The sequence below is a fragment of the Carya illinoinensis genome, chromosome 4 (genome assembly GCF_018687715.1).
Source record: "Carya illinoinensis cultivar Pawnee chromosome 4, C.illinoinensisPawnee_v1, whole genome shotgun sequence".
Lineage (NCBI taxonomy): Eukaryota > Viridiplantae > Streptophyta > Magnoliopsida > Fagales > Juglandaceae > Carya > Carya illinoinensis.
The window spans coordinates 43,021,545-43,039,188 of NC_056755.1; the positions used below are offsets into that span (position 1 = coordinate 43,021,545).

Consider the following 17,644-nt stretch of genomic DNA (forward strand, 5'->3'; position numbering starts at 1 on the left):
GACTTGAAGGAGAGGGAGATCATTTCAGTTACTTATAAATACAGCTCATGGCAATTCTCTTCCCTGCAAGCCTTGCTACTTGCGGCTTCTCTTTCTTCCTCTGATCTCACACTTTTCTCACTGCTCCGGCTTCCGAGAAAGATTAATGGAAAGCTGATCATCAGGTCGGTATTATTATTTTGAAACTTCTCTCATCTAAACATGTTAATTTCTCTACATCTTGTCTGTCTCCCTGAACTGGTGTTTTCCCATTTTGTTTTTGAGCTTTTGGCTACTGGCTTTCGGGGTTCTTTGATTATGTTAAAATAAATCAGAAAAAAATTAAAAAATAAAAAACTGTCGAAATCTGGTATGGTTTTCAACTTTTCATTGTAGTCTTGAATATTAATTAACGTCCAGCAGGGATTGAGTGTATAGGATGCAACAACTCAGGACACAATCGTTTTTACGGGCCATGAGAAAAAGTGGAGCAGTTGAACCTACTGTTGTACGTTGGTTTGACTAAATTACCATTTTCTTATGGTTTTACGAGTTCAGAAGTATGTAATTACATAGAATTTTCTTCCAAGCTAAGTTGAGGGTAGGAGGTAGTTTCATCCAATTCAATTTGGAAAAAACTGAGTCCTGAGTAGTTTTCAAAGTAGTTGAGGGACATATGCAGATTCATAGAAGACTCTCCCCAATTATATGGGTGACATTTGCAGTTTTTGTTTTTTTGGTAGTTTTCAGGGTCTTTGATAGTTGGGACCTGGAATTTTAGATCAAAACCAAGAGATGAGGCTATTAATTGTATAATCCAACATCACCAACTGCTATGAAACTTCCTATAGATAACAACAATTGGGTTAAAAGTCTTTCTAGCACTCTTTTTTAAAGATCTCATAAACTTGCTGGTCACACAAGTACCTTAATTCTTACTACAAACTTGCAGATAAGAAAGCTAGTGAGAAAGGCAGAGCAGAGAAGCAAAATTAAGCATCTGAGGGAGCTAGCAAAGTCAAACCATGGCCAAGGACCAATTACAGGTGCTAACTGCGCTCGATATAGCAAAAACACAATGGTATCATTTCACTGCAATCATCATTGCTGGAATGGGGTTCTTCACAGATGCATATGATCTTTTCTGCATATCTCTTGTCACGAAATTGCTTGGCCGCATATATTACCATGTCGATGGCGCAGAAAAGCCTGGAACTTTGCCTCCCAACGTCTCGGCTGCTGTTAATGGCGTAGCATTCTGTGGAACTCTAGCCGGCCAACTTTTCTTTGGGTGGCTGGGAGACAAGATGGGCAGGAAGCGAGTCTACGGCATGACTCTCATGCTCATGGTTATAGCCTCCGTTGCTTCTGGTCTTTCCTTTGGCAGTAATTCAAAGTCTGTCATGGCAACACTCTGCTTTTTCCGGTTCTGGCTTGGGTTTGGTATTGGCGGAGATTACCCGCTTTCCGCCACCATCATGTCGGAATATGCCAACAAGAAGACCCGTGGTGCTTTCATTGCTGCCGTCTTCGCGATGCAGGGATTTGGCATCTTAGCCGGCGGTATATTTGCTATTATTATTGCCTCTGCATTCAAGGCCAGGTTTGATGCCCCATCTTATGAGGTTGATGCAGTTGGCTCAACTGTTTCACAAGCAGACTATGTTTGGAGGATTATCTTAATGGTTGGTGCACTTCCTGCTGCACTCACCTACTACTGGAGGATGAGGATGCCTGAAACTGCCCGTTACACTGCACTTGTTGCCAAGAATGCAAACCAGGCTGCAAAAGATATGTCGAAGGTTCTTCAGGTTGAGATTGATGCAGAACCACAGAAGGTTGAGCGGCTAGCTCAACAACCAGCCAATTCATTTGGTTTGTTCTCTAAAGAATTTCTTCATCGCCATGGACTTCACTTGCTGGGAACAACAAGCACCTGGTTCTTGCTTGACATTGCATTTTATAGCCAAAACCTATTCCAAAAGGATATCTTCAGTGCAATTGGATGGATTCCTCCGGCAAAGACTATGAATGCCATCGAGGAAGTCTTTAGAATCGCAAGGGCACAGACGCTGATTGCTCTATGCAGTACTGTTCCAGGCTACTGGTTCACAGTGGCTTTAATTGACAAGATAGGAAGGTTCGCTATCCAGTTGATGGGTTTCTTCTTCATGACAGTGTTTATGTTTGCCCTGGCTATTCCTTACAACCACTGGACTCATAAGGACAACCGCATTGGGTTTGTGGTGATCTACTCACTAACCTTCTTCTTTGCGAATTTCGGGCCTAATGCCACCACATTTGTCGTGCCAGCTGAGATTTTCCCGGCCAGGCTAAGGTCTACTTGCCATGGCATATCTGCAGCATCTGGGAAGCTCGGAGCCATTGTAGGTGCTTTTGGGTTTTTGTATTTGGCTCAAAACAAGGACAAGAACAAGGCTGATGCAGGGTACCCTGCAGGAATTGGGGTGAAGAATTCACTTCTTGTGTTAGGTGGAATAAACTTTTTGGGGATTCTGTTTACTTTCTTGGTGCCCGAATCAAAAGGAAAATCCTTGGAGGAGATGTCTAGAGAGAATGAGGACGAAAGTGGAGAAATGCAGGAGTTGGAACATTCATCTTCGTACAATAAGAGGACAGTTCCTGTGCCTTAGATTGTAGTTAATAAGTTTTTTTAAAATGATGCGTCGATTACCCCTTTCTCTTTGTGAGAAAAGCCCAAGTTTATCTTTTGTCCTGATTTTTGTCATTCTCAATCATAATGGACAATTTAAGTGGCTTTATTAAGCAATTCACTGAAATGAACAGCCACTTATAATGCAACATGTAAGCCAATATAATTAGGAATGACGAAGTTTAAGATGAAGAATCATATTTATCTTTTTCGATCAATGCAGCGTAATCTCTCCTACTTCCTTCGGCAAGAGAAGCTCAAATGCGTTGTTTCTTTTCTGTGTACCAGACTCCCCTCCCCTGCCCTCTCTTTCTTCTCTTCCTTCTTGTAGTGACTGAGTTTTGTGACAAGAACATTTCTTCCATTGATTCTAGTCATTCTCCACTGTGATGATCTATGACATGTGGGTAGCCATAGATGAGGCGTTGCTGCTGCCTTATTCTGTAATTTTGATTCTCACCCTCAACATCTGCTCAATGTCACACTGACTTTGGAGAAGCTGAGGTTAGAAGAAAGACCTTTCTTCATTCCGCTCTGCTCTACATGTCTCTGTTCATGAGACGAGTAATGCTATTTACAAATTACTTTTTCTTTTGAAAGATTCTTGCCGTGACACATTCGTTACGCCTTTGATTTGTGAAGACCTTAGAGTAGGGCTGAGAATCTGCCGGTCCAAACCGGAGAAACTAATTGGACAAGTCATTTTGGATCCGGTCCAATTTTCAAAGGACCGAACTCACTCGGTTCGTTCCCAGTCCAGGGTTGGACCGAACCGAATGAAAATTAAAAAAAAAAATTATTATTATATATATTATTTATATAGTAGTTGCATATAATTAATTATATAATTATATATAGTATCAAAAAAATACTAATAGTCTAATATAAACTATAGTTATATTTATATTAATATAGTTATACTAATCACTATAACTAATACTAATATATAGCTATAATAATATACTATTGTATAATTTATATAGTTATACTAATCACTATAATTAATACTATGTATAGCTATACAACATACTATCACTATAATTAATAGAATTTAATTATCACTATACTATAATTTATATAGTTATACTAAATCACTAATTCACCATAACTAATATTACTAATATATAGCTATATTAATAGTCTAATACTATTATAATTTATATAGTTATACTAATCATAATAAGTTAATAACTAAATCACATATAACTATATATATTTAGTATGAATGTATTATTATATTCTTTAATGTATAATTATAATATATAGTACTAGTATACATTAATATATTAACATATTATAAGAGTTATAATATAAATGATAATATACTAAATCACTATAACAGTATAACTAATACTAATATATAGCTGACTATTAGTTTACTATTAATACTATTATATAGTTATACTAATCACTATAATTAATACTAATATATAGTTATACAGTATACTTATACAGTTGTACTAATACTATTACTCTATTATATAGTCTAAGACGCTCAATTCTAATATAGGCTATATAGCTATAACTAATACTAATATTTATATATATTAATATATATAATAGTATATTATATTTTTATATATTAAATATATCACAATATAATTACATAAGTATTAAACAAAATTTCCTTAGATAAAATGAAAAAAATAAAAAAAATAGGTACAGGGTGGACCAAGTGGACCGAACCGTCCCGAATAGGACCAGACTGACCCAGTCCTTAGGGAGTTCGGTCCAGTCTAAGGTGAAAAAATCATGGACCGAATAAATCTGATCTGGTCCACAAAACCTCCTAGGACCAGACCGGATCGGACCGAACTCCCCCTACCTTTGAGTAAGGATAATTTGTCGAGAAAAACAACAATGACAAACAAGTGAAAGTAAATACAAACAAATCAATTACACGATACAAAGTTATCATGGTTCGGCAACATACCTGCATACATAGAGCTGCAGAGGAGTTTATTATAATGAAGAATCACAAAATACACTTTGAGCTAAAATCTCACTATTTAGAATACTCAAGGCGTATTAAACTATTCATTAAGTACAAATTTATAGTATCATATTGTGGAAACCTTAATTTTCATTTTTCAGGGTTATTTGCTCAAGCAAAGTATCGAGCATGTCCCAAGCAAGATCTCTGTCTGATACTCGCTCAAGCTACCTATTGAGTGAACTCTTTGCTTAAACTTCGCTCAAGTCACCTATCACGCGAACTTTCTACCTAGCACTTTTTCTAACCCCAAACAGTAGCAAAAAGAAAAATCCGCTCCATGACACAAGCCTCCTTGAAAATCCACTCGAAGCCTACACTCAATGGCAAAGCCTCCTTGAAAATCTGCCCAAATAACCATAACGTATCATTGTTAGGTCGGGTCATTAAATCGGCCAGCACGCCAACAAAAACCAGGCTCTACAAACACAACGTAATTGAGCAGAATCTTCCGGTAAAATGTCCTTTGAGTCTTTGACATCCCTTACCGTTATTAGCAATTTGTGAGGAACAAGTTCCTGGAGTTCCAAAGGGATGGAGAGGATATGCCATTGAGGGCGGTGGGGGTGGGATTTTACCCTCACTTCGCCTTGTAATCGTTATTAGCGTAATCACCTTGCCTATCTTTCCTATTCTAGCTGAGCTAGACATGTATTTTTGGCTTAATTAGTTCCTCTTTTCTTTTTTTCCAAATATGCCGTTTTTATCACACAAACAAGATTCAAGGTATAAGGTCAATCTCGATCTCTCTGAGTGTCAAGGATCTCATATCAACGGTATTAAATTGAACGTTGTAGTAGGTTCATATCATCTAACGGTCTCTGATCTCCAATTCAACATCTTCTGATCACCTAGTTAAAATTCTGCAACTGTTAGGAGGGAATTTCTAAGGAATATGCCGGCCCTCCGAAACAGAATAGGATGACAGAGTGGTCAGACCTGTAAATATGGGAATATGCGAGCCACATATTCCGGCCTGTTTAAGGAAGTTTTTATGCTTATAAATCACACACGCCTTTTAACCTCTTCTTGTCTCTCTCTCACACACACAGCAGTCTCAAAACAAGCAAATTCAGGTTAGTCTCTGACCTGCTTTTTACATAAGCGTTTGTGTTCTTCCCCTTGGCTATAAATTGACACAAACAGGTCGTCATCTGGACTCGAACTTACCTTGTCTATATGTTTGTATTCTTGAGGCTTGTTTTTCATTTTCTTCCAGTTCTTTTTTTTTTTTTTTTTTTTCCTTTTCCATGTTCTGGTTTACTTTTTATAAATTCATCGTACTTGAATTCGATGCTACAATGACTATAGTTGCATATCAAAAGCTGCTCTATGTCATTGGATTCACGTAACAATATTCCTTCCTGTTGATCATAAGAAAATGTGATGCTTTTTTGTTCAAGTGGAACATAAAAATTATGTTGGCTTTACCTTTTTTTTCTAAGAAAAGAATCGTACTCCAATTTTATTGATAGTTCTCGCTTATATCCGCTTCACATTGAAATAGAAAGATCCGATGATTATTGTTGAAAGTTTGTCATATGGGTTTCTCTGCAACAAATCAGAGACAGAGCTCGTCAGCCAGGGAGACAAAATAGAGGGAAAGAGATTGAGGAAAGGCAAAGCAGGTATTAACTCTATTTTGAGGTACCTGATTAATAACCATGGCCAAGGAACAATTGAAGGTGTTGAATGCGCTTGATGCTGCCAAAACTCAATGGTATCATTTTACTGCAATTATCATTGCTGGAATGGGGTTCTTCACCGATGCATATGATCTCTTCTGCATATCCCTTGTAACCAAATTGCTTGGGCGCATTTACTACCACGTCGATGGTGCAGCAAAGCCCGGCACATTGCCTCCCAATGTATCTGCTGCTGTAAATGGTGTTGCACTTTGTGGAACACTCGCAGGCCAGCTCTTCTTTGGATGGCTTGGTGACAAGTTGGGCAGAAAGAAAGTCTACGGCTTGACTCTGATGCTCATGTTTCTCTGCTCCGTTGCTTCAGCTCTTTCTTTTGGACACAGCACACAAGCTGTTATGAGCACCCTTTGCTTCTTTCGGTTCTGGCTTGGTTTTGGCATCGGTGGTGATTACCCACTTTCTGCTACCATTATGTCTGAATATGCAAACAAGAAGACTCGTGGGGCCTTCATTGCTGCAGTGTTTGCCATGCAGGGCTTTGGCATTTTAGGTGGTGGTGTGTTTACTATTATCATGGCTTCCATATTCAAGGCCACGTTTGATGCTCCCGCTTATGAAGTTGATCCACTTGCCTCCACCGTCCCTCAAGCGGATTATCTATGGCGTATTATTCTGATGGTTGGTGCTCTTCCTGCCGCACTCACCTACTACTGGAGGATGAAGATGCCTGAAACTGCCCGTTACACTGCACTTGTTGCCAAGAATGCAAATCAGGCTGCAAATGATATGTCAAAGGTCCTCCAGGTTGACATTGAAGCAGAACCACAAAAGATTGAGCAGCTTGCTCAACAACCAGCCAATTCATTTGGTTTGTTCTCTAAGCAGTTTCTTCGTCGCCATGGACTTCACTTGCTGGGAACAACAAGCACCTGGTTCTTGCTTGACATTGCATTTTACAGCCAGAATCTGTTCCAAAAGGATATTTTCAGTGCAATTGGATGGATTCCACCGGCAAAGACCATGAATGCCATCGAGGAGGTCTTTAGAATTGCTAGGGCACAAACACTGATTGCTCTATGCAGTACTGTTCCAGGCTACTGGTTCACAGTGGCTTTCATTGACAAGATGGGAAGGTTCGCCATCCAACTAATGGGTTTCTTCTTCATGACAGTGTTCATGTTTGCCCTGGCTTTTCCTTACAATCACTGGACTCATAAGGACAACCGCATTGGGTTTGTGGTGATGTATTCACTGACATTCTTCTTTGCAAATTTCGGGCCCAATGCCACCACATTTGTCGTGCCAGCTGAGATTTTCCCGGCCAGGCTGAGGTCTACTTGTCATGGCATATCTGCAGCATCAGGAAAGCTTGGAGCTATGGTTGGAGCATTCGGTTTCTTGTATTTAGCACAGAACCAGGACAAGGCCAAGGCAGATGCAGGGTACCCTGCTGGTATTGGGGTGAAGAACTCGCTCATTGTGTTGGGTGTGATCAACTTACTTGGCCTATTGTTCACTGTCCTGGTGCCAGAATCAAAGGGTAAATCTCTGGAGGAGATGTCGGGTGAGAATGAAGATGAAAGTTGAGCATAGACAGAATAAGATGTAGCAGCCGGAAGATCACAGTAACAAGACCATTTCAGTAAATTTTTTTATTTTTTTTAGTTCTCCACAGTTTTGGAATCATGCCTTTCTTCATCTCAATTTTTCTCTCTTTAATTCCAGTGACTCTTACTACTTGGCACATTTTAAAGTGTTTTGATTTTAGTGTGACTGAAAATAACAAGATCTAAGATAGAGAGATACATTGATCTCTCTAGAACATCTTTTTGTCCATGGATGCCCATTATCACTAGACTGTAACATTTGTTCACTGTCATGCAAAACATTCCTAGCTCCACTTCAATTAGATTCTGCTATATATATATATATATATCCTTGCACATTGCTTTCTTTGAAAGAAATTTGGTTGCATTGCAGAGGTGCATTGCATATGACTTGTGAAGAATCCTCAAGTGCCACTATCTCTAATCACCACACTTACAATTTCATTCCATATCTCTCATTATTTTGTCGAAAAATTTCGTTGTGAATATAAGAAAAATAACATCTGATCTCTAGCATTATAAGGATGAATCATCTCATCATTCTTTGATGGATACATACAAGAAATATTAAGTGTTGAAGTTTTCGTAGAAGAAAGCTGGCCAAAATGATCATTTTCTAGGAAACCCGTCCATCGTTGATTACCATGGCCCCATTATTGGCATCATCCCTTCGAGTGTGTTCATAAAACTTGCGTTTATGCATGTTGCATTATGATCAGGATAATATATAACCATGATAAAATGGTGGATTCCCTTCCAACCCAATTTCACTACAAGAATATTGCTTATTTGCGATAAGTTATTTCCAACGAAATGAGTATTTTCAGTTAAAATGAATCTGTTTTATTCGCAAATAATCTTTTTCATTGTAAAATATTGGCCACTAATATCCGTTTTTCTTATAGTGAATTTATACATTTTTCTTTATAAGGGAATAGGGGGTTCGAACCCAGATTTTGTATTTGAAGAATTAGATTATGACATCAAATCATCAGACTTTTGGCAAACCAACTTATACTTTAATTAGTCGTAAATCTGTAGAATGTCTTAATTTATCAAATAAAAAATACTTGACGTAACTCAAATATATAGCATGTCTTGAGACGAATTTTTAAGAAGTTTTAATGTCGTTGTATATGTTATTTTGATCTGCAGAGTTTTACTTAGTAACTTGATTTTTAAACACCACAAACTAATTTGTTACAGTGAAAAGGCTATAAAATGCTAATTGGCATCATTGCAATTTATAATTTCTCCGAACGTGATGATCAAAGGAGCTTCAAGTATGATAAAAGTAATCTTAATTGAGAAATAATATTTGTAATTTTAGGGTAGTGAATAAGTTCTGCGTACTTCATTTTAAAAAATAGATTAATTCGGGACTCGTGTGAAGTTTTTACTTTTATAATGGTGGACTCACCTGTTTTCAAAGAGAATACATGAGACTTGCACATTCTAAAAATATAAAATCTGTACAATATAGCCTATGAAACTCTGAAAAAGAAAATTACTTTCTATTCCCAAAATTTAGGAAAACCTTATATATATATATGAAAAATTCTATTCATCATCATCACACAATACACCACACATAACTTTTTTTATTTTTTATTTATTTTTTCTCTTATCAAATGTGTGATATATGAATTATGAGTGGAAGAACTCAATTAGTTTAAGAAGAATAAAGCTAAAAATAAAAAATAAAAAAATAAAAATAAATATAGTGTGTAATATATGGAGATGATGAGTAGCAAAATTATATAGATATATAGTTATATATATATATATATATATAACATTTTTATCTTTAAGAATGGGTAAAAAAGTAGCCTTATCAAGATGTTTAGACCAGTAGCCACTTACGAGAAAGCATAGGGTAAATTAATCATATTCCTGCCGACCCAAGGTATACATCGATCGAGGAGCTAGATCTCCTATTTACTAGGCGCGGCTAATGGATCAAGATATATAGATGTTGGAAATGTGAAGGTGAGAGAATTAGGGCTTTGCGCAATATCTTGAAGCCTTCAAAGTTCAAAACTTTGGAAACTCAAATAAATAAATAACACCACATGAAGATCGAGAGAAGTTAATTTTCTTAAGCCATGGGAATTAAACAACAGTCCCACTTCTCAACGGGTAAGCCGTTCTAATACCCTCATGAACGGCAACAAATGAAATTTCGAAACTTCAGCAATCTTCATGTAAATTCCATGAGCCACATTACAAGATATATAGCAAAATTGAATACACTGCAAAATTTCTTTTCGATGCTTAATTCACTCCCTCCCGAGTCCCCACTACCCACCCTATCGCAACCCCCTCTGCACTCCACACCGCCACACCTCCCCAGCTCGTCACAGCCAGCTTGTATCTCCAGCCCGTTGCACCCTTCACCCATCACAGTCTGACTAATCTCTCCAACCTGTTACACCTTTTAGCCAGTCGCAACCCTTCAGTCATCACACATGGTTTGCATTTTCAAATCGTATTAATTTTTTTTTTTACTTCCAGTGATTCAACTCGTTGGTATTGTTATATTCAGCATTCAGATTGAGGAGAATAACTACTTATCAAAAAAAAAGATTGAGGAGAATAACTTCCCGTAAGAGAATAAATTGAGAAGAGGGAATGTAAATTGAGACTGTAATTCCAATCATTTAGGAACTGTTTTAGCTTCAATGCTCTTTTTACCTACAGATTATAAATAAAACCCAACGTGAAGGAGAAATTCTAATGTTGGTGCATGCTTCTTCTTCTTTTTTCATGATTTGTGACTCTAATTTCAAAAAATTGTTATGTTTTCATCTTGCTATCCTACCTAGGGTCCTCTTTCCTTCCAGTCTCTAGAATCCTAAATGATTAAGCATCATGTATATTACCCCCATATAGACAAGGACTATTTATACGAATTCCAAACTTTATGGTATTATCTGTAGGATAGAAAACAATATTACAGATAAACTAAAATTGACAATTTTTTAAAAATCTTTTGCAACACCTTGTTCAAAGTGGAAGCAAGATAGATCTTCTGCAAAATAAAGAATTAATGAATCCACACACCTTCAGCAAAATGGGAACTCCTAAACATGAAAACGATTACATCAAAGCCTGACCATTATACTTTGAGCAAACATTTTCATGAAAACATAAACAATTCACGAAAATCAGTTCGTTAGCAATCCACCAAACCCACGAAAATCAGTTCTGGAATGGGTTTTTGGGTTTTTCTCAAAGTTTTACCTACAAAGAGAGAGGGAGGAAGGCAAAGGTGGGGATAAGGCTCAACGGGAGGGAAGGAGGAGGGGGTGGGGCTAGGGCTCGAGGGAGGGGTTCATGGTTCTTGAGGGAGAGGAGAGAGAGCGGGAGGGAGGGACAATGGGATCCTCAATCCTCTGCAGTGCAGCCACACGATTGGTAAATGGAGTGACTACGTGTCACATTTCTATTAGATGCCCCTTTTTAAGGGAAGAGCAATGGAGCATGTGGGAAGTTATTCTCGTTGAAAATTAGGGGTGGGCAGCGAGGCCCCGGGACCCGCTGCTCTGCCCCGTTCGCCTCGCCCTCACATATGCGGGGCGGGGCATCCGCACCACAAGGGTGGGGTGCAGGGGCCCCCGCCCATATGAGTTGCCCCCCAGCGGAGGCGGGGGACGAATACGACCTCCCCTCAATCCGTTTTTTTCCCGCCCCGCCCTGTTTACTCATATATATATATATATATATAATATATTATATTATATATGTATATAATAAAACCAGTTTATATATGAAACGACGCCATTTTGTACTTGACAAACGGCACCGTTTCATCTATAAACCCCCAAATCAATAATCCACTAAATGAAACGGCACCGTTTTGTCCATTACAAAACGACGCTGTTTCATTTAGTTTTAACAAAAAACTTAAACCCCCTCCCCCCCCCCCCCCCACGTCGCCCCCTCTCTTCGGCAGTTCTTCTCGAAATCTCTCTCTCTCTCTCTCCTACCCCAGTATCCCATTCCCTCCTCCCTCTCGCAACCAGTCCTTGGAGTCGCTCTCATTCTCTCCTCTCTCTTGCACGACGCATGATGCCGGACGCACGCCGCACGGTACACAGTAAGTTAGCTCATTCTCTCCTCTCTCTCCTTTCTCCATTGATTTTTATTTTTTTATTTTATTTTTAGTTTTGATCAGAGATTGGAGGAATGATGGGTTGAATCAGAGATGGAGGATGAGATTTGTGACTTGTGTGCTGTGAATTCGTGATCATTGTGCATGTATATTGACTGTATTCAGTGTTAGGGTTTTCTTTTCTTGTTGTGATTGATCCGGATTCCATCTAAATTGATGATTTTTCATGTAAATTTCATTGTATTGAAAACCCCTAAATTGATTTAGGGGTTTTAATCAATTTAGGGGTTAGGGTTTCAGATTAGAACTCCAATTTAAATTAGGGTTCCAATCTGAAACCCAATTATTTTGTTTGGGGTTTCAATCATTGAAACTCCCAAATCAATTTAGGGGTTTCAAATTGATTTGGAGTTTCAGATTGGAACCCCAAATTAAATTAGGGTTCCAATCTGAAACGCAATTATTTTTTTTTTTTTTTTTGTTTCATTGATTGAAACCCCTAAATCAATTTAAGGATTTCAATCAATGAAACCCCTAAATTGATTTAGGGTTTCGGATTAGAACCCCAAATTAAATTAGGGTTCCAATCTGAATCCAATTTTTTTTTTTTTTTTGGAGTTTCATTGATTGAAATCACTAAGATGAAATGGTTACTAACTTACTATCAACCCTAAATTATTTATTTATTTATTATTTTATATTTTATACTCTTTTATACATGATATTAAATACTTGAATGACATTATATATGATTTTTAATAATTTTATGCATACATGTTAATTGAGGGGTTTCAATCAATGAAACCCCTAAAAACAAAATTCAAAAGATGTGTGGGTCTACTATTTGTATGCAGTTTTTGATGATTGTGTTGGATTGCACTTTGAATTTTTTTTTTTTTTTTTTGTGTGTTGGAGAATCAGGAATATCTTTGGATTTTAGTGATAGCTCGCCTACGCCAGCCAATACCCCTATGCCAGAACCTAACAATACTCCTACCCTTATAACGAATACACATTGCCCTGCACCGAAACCCACACAGGGCAAGAAACCTGTATCCATAGTTTGGCAACACTTTACCACACTAGAGGGTGGTGACCCCAACAATCCACAAGCTAAATGTAATCACTGTAGAAAAATGTATGGATGTCACTATAGGAAATATGGTACATCCCAACTGAAGGTCCATTTAGAGGAACAATGCAAGAAGAGTCCAATTTTAAAATCCTTAGTAGAGAAGGGTCAATCTAGACTAAATTTTAAAATGGCGGATAGAAGTAGTAGGGCCGGGGGGCCAACATTGAAGGGGTATACGAAGTATAACCCCGATGAGTGTAGAAGGAAGTTAGCTCGTATAATTGTCATGGACGAGCTGCCTTTTCAGTTTGTGGAGGGTAAAGGGTTCCAAGAATTTGTCCAAGAGTTGGAACCGATCTTTGTACTTCCTTCTCGTCACACTGTGGTAAAGGATATTAAGAATATGTACATCCGTGATAAAGATGTTTTGAGGGGCCAATTGGCGGGTTTGGTAGTTTACCTCACTACCGATACTTGGACTTCTATCCAAAATATGAATTACATGTCGTTGACTGTGCATTTTGTTGATGCTGATTGGGTTTTGCACAAAAAAATTATTAAATTTTGTCAAATAACTGATCATAAGGATGAGACGATTGGGAAGGCTTTGGAGGCCGCAATAAAGGAGTGGAGGTTGGAAAAGGTTTTGTCTGTATCAGTTGATAATGCGTCGTCTAATGATGTCGCCTTAGGATATCTAAAAAATTATCTTAAAGATACAAATAAGACATTATTGGGTGGTGAATATTTGCATGTTAGATGTGCTGCACATATTTTGAATTTAATTATGAATGAGGGGTTGAAAGATGTTGATGACTCGGTTGCACGAGTTAGAATGGCTGTGAAATTTGTGAGATCTTCTCCTTCTAGATTGGAGAAATTCAAAATTGCTGCAAAGGCTGCGGGCATAACATCGAAGAAGGGTTTTTGTACTGATTTTCCTACCAGATAGAACTCAATCTTCTTGATGTTGGAGGTGGACCAAGAATATAAGTCAGCCTTTCAATTATTGGGTGATGAAGACATCCAATATGTCAAATACTTTGATGAACACGGGGGATTATGAAAGCCTAATGATGATAATTGGGTGGCAGTTTCTACTTTCGTTGATTTTCTTGGATTATTTTACGATGTCACATTGAATATATCTGGTTCTTTGTACCCTACATCCCATGAGTTTTGTTAACAAATATATAGGGTAAAAGAAGAATTAGAAGATATGCGTAGGGGTTCCAATGAAAAGATGAGGGGGATGGCAGTGACCATGATGCTAAAATATAATAAGTATTGGGAAGATTTCACTAGAATGAATATTTTGTTATATGTGGCTGTTATTCTTGATCCCCGTCTGAAAGTTTCAGGCTTGTTATATGGGTTGAGACTTGTTCACGATCAGGTATTGTGACGCCCCCAAATTCCGTTTGGGATCAGACGGACATTTGAAGCTTCGAGACATGCAACACAAAGTTACCTGCCCCCGTTCATGACATATAAGATGCAATGTTCCTAACATGCATCTAACAATATACAATATTTGCAGCGGATAAATTTTTTCTTTAGCAATACTATGCACCAAATTGAAAATATCTCAAATACTTAAAACATACTTCATACATAAAAACCCATTGAACAACTAAGATCATAACACTATTCCAAAATGGTTATGATCCAAAAAGTACTAGAGATGCAACTCAATCGTACAAATAGTAATTTACGTTAATTACTATATTAACATTGATGTCGCACCGTCGCTTAGTCAACTGTGTCTAGTTGATCAGCTCCTGATTCTCCTTCAGGTCCTGTAACAAGATCTACCATTCAGGGGGAATGGTAGTTGGGACTACCAAAGTGAGATTTGATTACAAATCTCAGTAAGTTAACAAAAAAACTTCCACACAAGCTAATGATGCATGGATGACAGTAAAAACATAAATGCATAATCAAATTCATAAGTAATTAAAGTATAACTTGGCGTACAACATAGCATAATTGACATAACTTAAATTGAAATATGAACTGAACTTGACTTGACATGAACTTGATCTGAAACTTGATTTAGCATGAACTTGCTCTGAAACTTGAATTAACATGAACATGATATGAAACTTAACTTATCATGAACTTGTTTTGAAACTTGACTTAACATGAAAAATACATACTCCACAGTTGTTGTGGCCCCATGTATTCTACGTGTAAATACATATTCCACAATTGTTGTGGCCCCATGTATTCTACACAAACTTGACTTAACATGAAAAATACATACTCCACAGTTGTTGTGGCCCCATGTATTCTACGGAAACTTATTCTTTAACTGCTTAAATACATACTCCACAGTTGTTGTGGCCCCATGTATTCTATGTGTCATAATTGTTGTGTCTCACGTAGTGTATGCATCACAATTGCTGTGACCCCATACATAAGTAATCAAGATGAAACGTGACTGGAATACGAAAGGACTGAAACCCTGACGTAACATAACGTGACTTGAACATAACTTGAAATACATGACCAACTTGAGATAGAAATATTTCGTAACATGGCATAACATATAATAGACAACATATTTAACATGACATACTTGCAACAGTGAATATTACATAACTTGACATATATGTAATAGATGGCATACTTAGCATGATGTACTTGTAATGTACAGCAATACATGACAGAATATATTATGTAACAGATAAAAACTGATGACAGAATAAATTCTGTGTAACAAACAATTACGTGATGACTTGGCATGGCATGACATATATTATAACACACATACATACACTGTAGTTCCTTTACTTAGCACACATACACAGTAGACTGCTAGTAAGTTAAAAGCTAACTTACCTCGATCTCTGCGTTTCTTATAAAACCTCAAGCGCGATCACGAGGAACTGCAATTAGTGATTCTAAAAGTTAGCATTAAATCACTAATAACTTAAAATATGGAAAATACTAACTTAAAGAGTAAAATTTCCATTTTACTCTCTACATGTAGGAAAATGACTGTTTTACCCATAACTTAAGAATTTTGCATACTAACTCCAAAGGTCACTAAAATTTACATGCCTCATGTAAATTTTATCCTCAACTCAAATATCAATTTAGAAAAATTTAAAACTAATCACAACTATTAAAACTCCATAGGGCCGAAATTTCCGTATGCTATTTCTATTGATTTTTTGTTTCCAACTTGTTTTGATCAACCTTTTGATCTATGACTTATAAATATGTGATCTTCAAACCAAACCATCACATGGTTTAAAAAGATGTCCTAAAACATATATAAGCTTATAATTCAAGATCACATGGTTAAAAATTAACCAAAACATAAATTTAGCCAAGAACATCCACACTTTGGCTTATTTGAATATCTTTTTGTATAAAATTTCATATCTTTGAAACTAACATCAAATATCTTCAAAATAATAATATAACATGTATATAAGATGCTTAGGATCCTCCAATAAAATTATCAAAATCATTGGAATAGGTTTAGACCACCAAAGAGTTAAACTTTCTCAAAACAGAAACTGTTTTTCCTCTTCCAGTTTCTAAGTTTCTAAATCTAAGAAAATCTTTCATTAAAACCTTTAATCATGCAAAAATCCTCAACCAATAATCATATACACATGTTAACAATACTCTATAAAAATTTCGGACCCATATCTATCCATTAGCTTGGTCAAAAACTCCAAATTATAACATATTCTTCAGTTTATCTCTCAGAATGACCTTTTTATAGTTTATATAATATTTGACTGGCCAAATGATCTTCAAATAGGACAAATAAGATATCCACGTAAACTAGACTAAAAAAGGAACAACTTATATGGGGAGACTTTATGATAAAACACTTACAAAAACTTCGAAATGGGCATGCAAAAGAACTCCTAAAAGCTGTCCGAGAGAGAGTGTTTGATATTCTTTTAATGGAAAGTGTAAATGAAGATAATTTCGTGGGGAGGGGTGGCTGGAGATACTTATGGATGAGATATGGAAGAGATGAGGCTGGAGTGAGAGTTAAGTGTAGGACTCTCTTACCCGAAATGAGAGTTAAGTGTAGGGCTCTCTTACCCGGAGTGAGAGTGGAGTGTAGGACTCTCTTACCTAATAATATCTACAAAAATCAACTCAATATATTTTTACCCAATAATATCCACGAAATTATCTTAAATATTTTTATCCAATAATATACACAAAATTAGCTTAAGATATTTTTATCCAATAATATCTACAGTTTTGAACAGACGTTTCGCTCGAAATTATGAAAAAGTATTATTGCGCCATAAGACCTTAAATAACCATCCGAGTCTAATGGCACAAACCATAATACATTTTGACACTTCTAACTATCTCCAATAATCAAAAACACATTTCTGATTCCATAGTAAATAATAACACTAACTATATAGTTAGACAAAAATCTATATGATTAATGGATTCGTGAAAACTTATAGAGTCTTCACGAGGTTCCTAAAGTCAATAAAAATTCCACAATTGAATTTCTAGCGGGCTGTTACAGGTATGGACTGAACTTATTGGTGAATTGGCCCGAG

General features: G+C 36.9%; 2 protein-coding genes across 2 annotated transcripts; both read left to right on the plus strand.

Moving 5' to 3' along the window:
• The first annotated feature begins 6 nt into the window (after positions 1 to 6).
• LOC122308537 (inorganic phosphate transporter 1-4-like) lies at positions 7 to 2,871 on the plus strand. Its single transcript, XM_043121913.1, has 2 exons — positions 7 to 164; positions 932 to 2,871. Exon 2 carries the CDS (start codon positions 1,005 to 1,007, stop codon positions 2,631 to 2,633), a length of 1,629 nt encoding a protein of 542 aa, XP_042977847.1. The 5' UTR covers positions 7 to 164; positions 932 to 1,004; the 3' UTR covers positions 2,634 to 2,871.
• Positions 2,872 to 4,947: 2,076 nt separating this feature from the next.
• Positions 4,948 to 8,116, plus strand: LOC122306923 (inorganic phosphate transporter 1-4). The gene is made up of 2 exons (XM_043119493.1): positions 4,948 to 5,722; positions 6,212 to 8,116. Exon 2 carries the CDS (start codon positions 6,311 to 6,313, stop codon positions 7,877 to 7,879), a length of 1,569 nt encoding a protein of 522 aa, XP_042975427.1. The 5' UTR covers positions 4,948 to 5,722; positions 6,212 to 6,310; the 3' UTR covers positions 7,880 to 8,116.
• The last annotated feature ends 9,528 nt before the right edge of the window (positions 8,117 to 17,644 follow it).